The following is a 9981-nucleotide window of genomic DNA, read 5'->3' as shown; positions in this document are numbered from 1 at the left end:
GCCTTTTAACTGTTGATATAATTTGACCATAGAGGATCACGACCAGTAACTTACAGTTGTTTCACTTGCAGGTCCTTCGTTGCGTCTCAAAGGCTTTCTTTACGTAGAAAAAATCAGTTGAAAAATCTCATTAATGTGGGATATATTTGACATTTTCCACCAACCTATTACCGTTTACTGTAATGTAGTAAAATCATGTGTATGTCATGTAGGTCTAAGAAGAAGAATACGTTGAAAAGTGTAAATGAAGCACAGTTTCTGGTTCACGAAGGTTGTCATGACCCTGCATGCATAGGGATGACGTACGTGATGACGTGTCACGCTCGCTCATCACCGGGACGTCCTTACGCTCCTCCTGCTGCTAAGCTAAATTATGCTAAGCTGTGCTGAGTGGGTACTACTGTTTTTGTTGTTCGGAGAGGGAGCATACATGCGAACGAACAGTGTAATTGTTTAGAAAAGCGTGAACCCACAGCGTCTGAGTGTGTCGGGCCATTGTCATGGCTCTACAGGGCCCGGAGGAGCTGGGGGAGCGGGTCGAAGAGCCGGAGGACATGGACGACCAGGACGCTAGCAGCATCTCTCCGGCCGAGGAGATAACGTTGCCCCCGGGGGCCGGAGGCGACGAGGAGGCTGAAAAAACTTTCCTCCTACCCTGGGACCGCTTCTCCTCCTGGCTGCACTGCATATGTGTGGTCGGCTTCGACCTGGAGCTAGGACAGGCGGTGGAGGTGAGGACAGAAGCCGGGGACATATGGGTCATGTGAAACTACTCTACACTGTGGCCAAAACCCTTAACTTAGTGGTTGTCCATGGCACAGGCTATTTCCTGGACGAGAGCACACAAAGAGTTGCACTTTGTGTTTGCTTATTCCAGAAAACGTCAGTTTTAGGACATATAAACTCTGACCTTGTCAGGACTTATAGTCCTCATGAGGTCCACTTCTTAAGGCTGGGGCTAGGTGTTGGTTCTTGTATAGTTTAGAGGTAAGGTTTTGGTTTGGCTGTCTAAATGAATGTAAATTAAAGCAGTGTCCTAACAAGAATAGCTGCACAAATGTATGTGTATACATCCCTGGAGTGAGAGTCCCTGGACTCTACCTCTCTCTCTCACACACATACACACACGTTACCCCTCAACAAGAGATTTGAAGGCGTTGCATCAAATCACCACTTTTTCTCAGAGTTGTGAATGCATTGTCGACAGTGTTAAGCGTTTTGTATGAATTCAGTAAAGTCCATGTGAGTTCTATGTGAGGGCTGGTTAACGTTCTCTCTCCAGAGGGGCTACACTGACACTGATAAAGGAAGCAAATGCCACACGGAATTATGTCAACACATCACATTTCTAATGTCAAACAGAGAATTCATTCTACCCTTGATCGTGATATGATTAAATTACCAATCTATTCATTTCTTATTATAGAGAAGTTACAGCAAGATCGGATACAGAGCTCAAGAAGTTTGACAAACTTTTAAGAAAGAGCTGATGTTTTTGATGTAGAGCTGGCACGTTTTGATGTACTTGTGTTGTGTAGTAACTCTTTCTCTCCAACTCTTTCTTTAAGGTCATTTATCCTCATCATTCCAAACTGTCAGAGAAAGAGGTAGGTTAAGAAATGACTTCATAAACGATAGGATTATTTTGAAGATATTCAATACTATTTGAAAAAAAAAAAAAAGTCACCATAAAGTGTGATTGATCAAATGATGAAAATGACAAAAACAAATCATTGTATTGTTGTTTTCTTTCAGAAAACAAGCATCTGCTACCTTTCCTTTCCTGACTCAAACTCAGGTGAGTCCCTGTTTCAGCTGTGTTTCACACCTCACTGCGATGTATGAATGCAGCAGAAAAAGACTGGCTTAACTTCTTAGTCTACCACCTGCAATAACACGGCAGTGAGAAGGTGGCTCCATAACAGCTGAAAGTTCACAGGGTGTTGCTTTCACTTTTGTTCTCTATTGTTTTTAAATCCTGTTTATGCTGTCTAATTTGAGAGCGAGCCGCTGCCACATCAGCTAGATTTGGTAAACCACGTATTACTCTGCACAAAAGCTCATAGAGAAAAGCATTGACTTTGCACACAGGAGTTGTTGATCCACAGATGTGTTATTTTATGACTTTGGTACTTGAAATTCTTCATTTGGAGTTACCGAAGTACAGTTACATGAACTTAGAGACTGTAGACCAGCAGCCCCTGTCCTGTGTCCTCTTGAGCTAAGTTGAATTTGGTGGTAAGCAACTGCCAAAGAGACACAAACTTCACAATTCTGGTCAAATGTTGTGTCACGGTTTGCTCTATTAAATGAGACTGAAAAGTGTACACCTGGCAGTGTGTAAACATCGTCATCACCACTCTACTTCTTTTCAGGTTGCCTTGGTGACACCCAGTTCTGCTTCCGCTTCCGCCAGGGTTCCAACAGGAAGTCGTCGCTCAGCTGCTTCTTGGAAACCACTGACAGGGACGCACCACCGTGTCTGAAGGTTTAAAGCAGAGACACTATCCCTTTAATATTTGACTTAATTTTCCTTTTACACTTTGCCTTCACATTTGCTCATTTTTTGTCTGTATTGCAGAAGGAGCACGGCCATTACTACGGCTATGTGTACTTCCGTCAGGTGCGAGATAAATCTCTGAAGAGAGGATACTTCCAGAAGGTCAGTGTCACACTCCAGGAACACTATACCAATGTAGTCGTCTCCAATTGAAAACTTTCAGTCCCTTCTACTTTTATTAAAATTAACCAAATACCTGACACCACTTTAGTTAATGCTGAGGAGAATTCATATTAGTTCAGCTTCAGTGATACTGATGTGTTTTTATATGAAAGTATTGTGAATATTTCTCTGTCTCTGTCCCTCTACCAGTCTCTGGTCCTGATCAGTAAGCTGCCTTATGTGACCTTCTTCCACTCACTGTTAAAGATCATGGCTCCAGAATACTTTGAGAAACAGGAGCCTTGTCTGGAGGCCGGTCAGTCTCATTACCTGTCCATCTATCAATCTGCTTCTGTCTGTCCGTCCATGCCTATATTTTGTGTAATATTATGCTCCTTTGTGTATTTCAATGACAGCTTGTAATGACATGGACCGCTGGCCAACGCCCCATCCTGGACGAATCCTGACTCTGCCTATTATGGGTGTGGTCATCAAGGTACTTTTGCACACACACACAAACACACACTCCAACATATCTACTACATATCTATGAAAAATCTTACTCGGGGTAAGAGAAATACCTTTGTGACAAAGCAGTTTCCATCAAATCTAATCTGTTTCTTCATCTTGATAAGTTGAATATTTATACTTGCCCGTTACTAAGAACTCTTCAAGCTTCACTTCATTTGTACTGAAGCACAAAGTCAGTAAATATTGTTTTTCTTTAATATCTGAAGCTATATTTGTTCTTGATTTGAATCTACATTACTGTACAACAATGATTCATCCATTCAGTTGGAGCAGATGTATTGGTTTTGTTACTTTTTTCTGTTTTTTTAGAAGAAATAACGTGTCTGTGTTATACTGGTTTTTGACCAGTGTTGTAACTGTGACTGTGCTACTGCAGGTTCGTATCCCGACCTGTTATGACAAACCGGGAACCTCACAGCTGGTCCAGTCTGCCCAGGTGACGACAAACAATATGACACTCTAACGTCCCTTTAAACTTACAGCAACAGGTGTTCGATGTTTCAGTTGTCGATGTTTCTGCTAAAACAGAGCGTGTTGCTTGTTTTTCAGAGTGACAGTCTGGTGTCCATTGTTCTTCCAACCATCCACGAGGTCGACCTCTTCAGGTGAGAACGCCAGGTCATCATGTTGTTGTCCCTCTCCCTGATTCACATTATGTTCAGTGTTGGTACTGCAGCTGTAGCCGGGTTAAACGAAACACAATCTTCAAGTTTTTGTATAGCAATATAAAGCATCTGCATTTTGCAATATCCTCTTTGGATTCATACATTTTACATTTTACATTTTACAGGTTTATGTGACTCCGGATTATTAAAATCATTTTCTAAAGTAACTCTAAACTTCAAAAACAGAGGCACACATACACATTACACAGGTACGCTGGTTATTTGTAGCGCTGCTCTTTTCGTTTAATAAACAGACCGCTCCTGTTCGACTGCTAGGTGCGCTAACCAGCGCTAAAGGAGCTAACTGGTAAACGGTGCCTGGACTCTGGTGCCACGGCACGTAACATGCCTTGCGGAAACGTGTCACGCGTTAACATGCGCAGCACTAATTTGGATTACTCCCTTCTAAAGAAATCACACAAGACAAAAGTGAATGTGACCCCAAGAATAGTCCGAGTAATTATTATAAGGTTGCTTTATTGTTTTTGTTGTAACACCGTCACCCTATTGTGTTGATTTTCACAAAACTGACTCCTGTATTACAGGCAGTAATTTACATACAGCCCCTAAATGTAATGTCACCATTTTGCCTGGTAATTAAATTGTTCTATGTGAATACTCTTAACGATTTTTTTGTATCCATGTTTTTCATCTCTCTCCAGGTGTTTCCATCCGGTCTTCTTCCACATTCAGATGCTGTGGGAGTTGGTGCTGTTGGGGGAGGCGCTGGTCGTGATGGCGCCGTCACCAGCAGAGTCATCAGAAACAGTACTGGCATTGGTCAGGTGAGTTAGTCACAAGTCTTTGTGCCAGCAGACATGAAATACACCTGGTAAACCTGCAAATAACAGCTTGACATTTTCAAACAAGCTTGAGGTCAAATTTGATATATTATAAATGTATTTAAAGCATACAAAACTCTCTTAATGTCTAGGAATATAAGTTGTTCTTTTAAATTCATAGTTTCTGTAGTTTGGTGGCTGACATATGTCTTTAAATGTTAGATTTATTTGTTTCTATTACGACAGTTAAACGTTTTATTTGATTTACTTCACAGGTATCTGATATGTGATATTGTTATGGCCATACGTGTCACTCTTGCATAAGCGGCTGTGTTGTTAAGGCAGGTTCCAGTCCAGTTTTCTGAGACAGAAAGGAAATTCAGTGATAGGGAGGTTTTCAGATCTCACGCTCATGTATTCAAGTGGTAAGTAATAATGTCTCCTCATCTTTTTTTTTTCTTTTTTTTTTAACAACTTTTACATGTCATTTCACTGAAGCTTTTATCCAAAGTGACTTACATTGATCAATTCTCACATCTGAGAATGGCAAGTAGCATTAAGGGCCCACACGGGGTATTAGCTGACCTGTCCACCTGACCCCAGCCCTCCACACCAAGGTCTGTGGACTATACCACTGAGCTGTGCCAGCTGTCCAAATCTGGCCCATATCTCTCTGTATAGGCCATTACATACCATACACTTGATTTCACATGGAACTCCACACCATGACTTATTGTGTCGCCCCGCCTCCCCTCCCCTTGTCTCTGTGCAGCTGCATCGCTCCTCTGCGTTACTGCAGTGACTTCCGACCGTACTTCACCATCCACGACAATGAATTCAAGGAGTACACCACTAGGACACAGGCTCCGTGAGTATAGATGAACCAACCACAGCAGCTCCCATTTTCCTTATCGTCATGATCCGCTAATATTCTTGTGTGTCTGGAACATATAAACGACACAAGATAGTTGTAAGTCTGTCACCGTATTAGTGATCTTCTCTCCATTACAGGCCATCGGTTATTCTCGGAGTGACCAATCCTTTTTTTGCTAAAACTCTGCAACACTGGCCACACATCATCCGCATCGGAGACATGAAGCATGCAGGTAGATGCTTACATCAAAATTCTGATTCATGTTCTTCCATTGCACAGGACTGTCATTGAACAAGGGGTACAAGGGTTATTGATATGGCAAGAGGGAGGTTCAGTCAGTGGGGGTGTGAGTTAATTGAGGTTATGGCTTTTGGTTATCCCTGTACTCGCGTGTCCTGGTTCTGATTGACCTGCTGAACAGGTGGAAGCCATGATGAGTACTGTCCCTGATGAGGTGTAAATGTCCTTCTGGGAGAGGAGGGGTTAGTCAACTTTAGTCCGTAATTAAATAAAAGAAACATGCAATGCAGCGCCCTTGTGTGTGCAATTTATCAATAACTTCAGCCGAAGAAACTGAACAATATGAGCACTAAATCGTGGACACTGTTCTTCTCAGGTGAGATGGCCAAACAGATGAAAGTGAAGAAACTGAAAAACCTGAAAACTCTGGATTCTAAACCTGGTAAGTGCCTTTTTTGTTTCTCTTTTTATATATATCTATATTCTGTAGTATTTTTGGAGCAGCTCATCATAACATTTGCAAAGCAGAAGATTGTACGCCAGGGGGCGTTAGATCATCTTATTTTTCTGATCTGTGTGTACAGGTGTGTACACTGCATATAAGCCATATCTTAACAAAGATGAAGAAATAATCAAACAGCTTCAGAAGGTAAGAACAGGTTTATATAGACTATGGAATGGGGGTTTCGTGGAAAAATTCTGACTTGATTGATCTAGTTTTTTTTTTTTTTACTGTCATTACTCTCAGGGCGTTCAACAAAAGAGACCCTCCGCTGCCCAAAATGCAATTCTTCGACGCTACTTCTTAGAACTGACACAGAGCTTCATCATTCCACTGGTAACGATGCTTCTTACTTTCTGGTTTTGTTTCTTTACCTTACATCTGTTTAAAGTGAAATAACGTAACTGTGTGTGTGTCAGGAGCGGTATGTGGCGAGTTTAATGCCTCTCCAGAAGTCCATCAGTCCCTGGAAGAGTCCTCCTCAGTTACGACCGTTTATCCAGCAAGACTTCATGAAGACACTCGAGAAAGCTGGACCTCAGCTCACATCCAGACTGAAAGGAGATTGGATAGGACTCTACAGGTACAAACACACACACACAAATCTACTTGAGAGCTTCACCTCCCTGGAAGTAGCAATTCAGTATTTTCTGTAAAAAAAAAAAAAGTTTCTCAATTGTCATCAAGATAAATTAACCTTTGACTTTTTTTAACTTTTTTTCTGCATCCTAAGACTTTTCCTTAAGTCTCCCAACTTTGACGGCTGGTTCCGCAACAGGAGGAGAGAGATGACTCAAAAACTAGAAGCTCTGCACCTCGAGGCGCTCTGTGAGGAGGTGAGGGAAGGGCGGACAGAGGGTACCATGATGTAACCCTAAGATACATTAATATAAGACTTAAAAAATATATTTCTTAAGGCCTTGTATTGTCTCTGTAGGATCTGCAGCAGAGAATCCAGAAGCACACAGAGGTGGAGACGGTTGATCTGGTTCTGAAGCTTAAGGATAAACTGGTCAGTGATGAAGATATATTTAAGGGCTGTCACTTATTATCCATAATTATAAATAGTATCAGCTCAGCTCAAGTCCTGCAAAGACTGGAGATTAACAGAGTGCGTCATGTGTGCGCCTGTGTAAACCAGTGATCGTCGCTGATCTGCTTCTCTGTTGCAGATTCAGGCGGAGAAAGAGCACCTGCCCGTGCACCCGGGGACTCTGGCCAAACTGAGGTCCCACATTGACGCCGTCATCCTGGCTTTACCAGAGGACCTGCAGGGCATCCTCCACAAGCCCTCCACACCTTGACCTAAGTCTGGGTCTGCAACGTCAACCTTCCCCCCAGTTTATGCTTGTTTTAAAGTTTGGGGGCTGGGGCAGTGGGTCTCTTCTCAGGTGGAGGAGCCCTGGTTTACAGTGTCCCAGTTTAAGGACGTCTACATGCAAAGTCCCAGCACTCAAACTGACACTGGTCCACTGGTGACTGTGGACCAATCATGGCCCTTTTAAAAAAAAAAATAACAATCACAGAGTGCTTGTTAAGCAAAGAAAGGAGAGATTGGTCCTAATTCATCAGACTTTTAACTCATTAACAGGATTTGTCATCACCGTGGAACTAAAAGCAGGAAGTCAACCACAGTTGAACTTTGACCCACAGCATTTTTTTTAACCACCTTTTGATGTTTTGTTGTTTTTGAATTTTACTTTTTAAATTTGAGGATGGAGTGCTGCAGGCAGAACTGACTTGGGAGTTCTTCCATCTATTAAAAAAAACGTTTTTTTTTTTTTAAAGAAGTGCACTTCATCACTTGACTTTGACTTTGACCCTTTCACACATTTCCATTTTTATGCAAACAAACTGAAGCGAGCAGAGCCATGTTGTAAAACACACAGCATCAACCAGCAGCCACAAAATAATAACTGTCAGTGCAGGAAATCATCAGGAAATCTCAAGTGATCATGAGCAAAAATATAATACGGAAATATTCAGAATTGGTTTTCATGTAGGCAGCTTTTAACTGTGAAACTGGAGAATCGAATACACTTTATACTAATTCAATTGTATTTAACAAAATTCGGGTTCCAGGCACATATGCAGGATGCTATTTAATTCTCCATTTCAAGTTTATTATCTTAAAAACCTCTCGCTCTGAGTCAGCTGACCCGAAGCCGGGCTGCTGTGGTCGCTGCGCGATCTCCCGCCACTCTTGAGGCGACAGCGATGTTCTGCTGTGTCCAGTTGGTGGCGTCTGTGAGACAGGATTGAGGTGGTCTGCCCCTTCTTCTCTTGTTTCAGGGGTTAGGCCTGCTTTTCTGATAGTATCACCATTTTTGACAATTTTTTCAGTTGATGATGCATAAAATGACTCTAAAAGTCTTGTTTTACCACTAAGGATTTCTTTTATCAAAAAGTAAGTGAATTTTTTCCCCTTGGAGGAAAAGCAAATGCCTATAATGACAAAGACAAATACCAGCACTCATTAGGCCTGACTTAATGAGTTACCAGACAATGGTCCTTGGTGCAGGGCCATGCAAAACTAAATCTAAACTCTTGTGCTAAAGGCCTACCATTTGTCTTCATTCTTAAACTAAACTAAATTAATTTTGACTAATGAGCTACTTTCGACAGACGTTGAACTCCTAACCTCAGAAATGTCGTGTATACGCACAAAGTCAATAAATGAACCCAAACTCTGAATAAAAGTTTGAGTTAACATTCAGCCTGTGATTCTTGTCCTTTTAAAAACTTAAAAGTCCACTTGTGTGTGTTTTGGATAACAAAGACCTGGATGAATGAGAATCTACACATACTAAATAGACAAAAATAATAAAACAGCTGGCCAAAATAGAGTACAACTTTTATTTTAATGAGCAAAGCCATTAGAATTTTCGAAAACTGATTAATTCACCCCCTGTGATTCTTTCAAACCGTCCTGGAACCATAACATATACTAGAACAATAGCTAAGCCATAAACAATAAAATGACAGCAATAACATTTTTACAGGTTATATATTATCATTTAACATGTGGATTTAAACAGATGTTACACAGACTTAGTGGCAGATAATATTTGTGTGTACCTGGTTGTTATTTGTATGCATTTAAAAAATATCACTGGGTTCAAAATAAGATGATTGTAAAGTTTAAATAAACTAAAAAAAACAAAGACCCTGTGGCGTCTGGTTGTTGGACAACCATGTACGTTTTATATTTGTTAAAAGAAAACCTATTTTAACAAATGATTATTATTATTTTTGTTTAATTGTACCACTCTGTAGCGACTGAGAATGAAGACTTTTGTAATGGTCTCCTGACTATGCGCTTGTACAATAATTATTTTGATATAACTTTAGATGTGTCGTAAAAACAAAAAAAAGAAAAGAAAAAAAGAATGTCTTTATACAATGTTTACCTATCTTAGCATTAGTGTTGTCGCCTGTTGATCGCCTGTTTGCTAACCAACACTGAGAATGTCACGTTTTTATGACGTGTTGATGAATAATAACTGTTTTGCTAAGGTCCACCTATTTATTGGTGTCTCTGCTGATGTTTGAGTACAAGAAAAAGGAAAATTTCATAGATATTTAATCAAACTCCAGATGAGTTAAAAACAAACAAAAAAAAAAGATCTGAGGTTTAACTGCAACAAAGAACCTGTACATCTGCACAAATGATTGTATCACGACGACTGATATGAAGTCATACATTGTACTCGATATCAAAAAAA

At 40.8% G+C, this 9981-nt stretch overlaps 1 protein-coding gene across 1 annotated transcript; it reads left to right on the top strand.

Moving 5' to 3' along the window:
• The first annotated feature begins 398 nt into the window (after positions 1-398).
• dennd6a (DENN/MADD domain containing 6A) lies at positions 399-9035 on the top strand. The gene is made up of 19 exons (XM_083892748.1): positions 399-731; positions 1569-1607; positions 1756-1798; positions 2376-2488; positions 2582-2662; positions 2873-2978; positions 3079-3158; positions 3570-3629; positions 3743-3798; positions 4521-4643; positions 5413-5508; positions 5652-5746; positions 6131-6196; positions 6339-6403; positions 6503-6592; positions 6676-6839; positions 6990-7092; positions 7194-7268; positions 7429-9035. Exons 1-19 carry the CDS (start codon positions 501-503, stop codon positions 7558-7560), a joined length of 1818 nt encoding a protein of 605 aa, XP_083748874.1. The 5' UTR covers positions 399-500; the 3' UTR covers positions 7561-9035.
• The last annotated feature ends 946 nt before the right edge of the window (positions 9036-9981 follow it).

The sequence above is a fragment of the Microchirus variegatus genome (assembly GCF_963457635.1).
Source record: "Microchirus variegatus genome assembly, chromosome: 7".
NCBI lineage: Eukaryota > Metazoa > Chordata > Actinopteri > Pleuronectiformes > Soleidae > Microchirus > Microchirus variegatus.
This window is presented reverse-complemented; position numbering and strand designations above follow the sequence as displayed.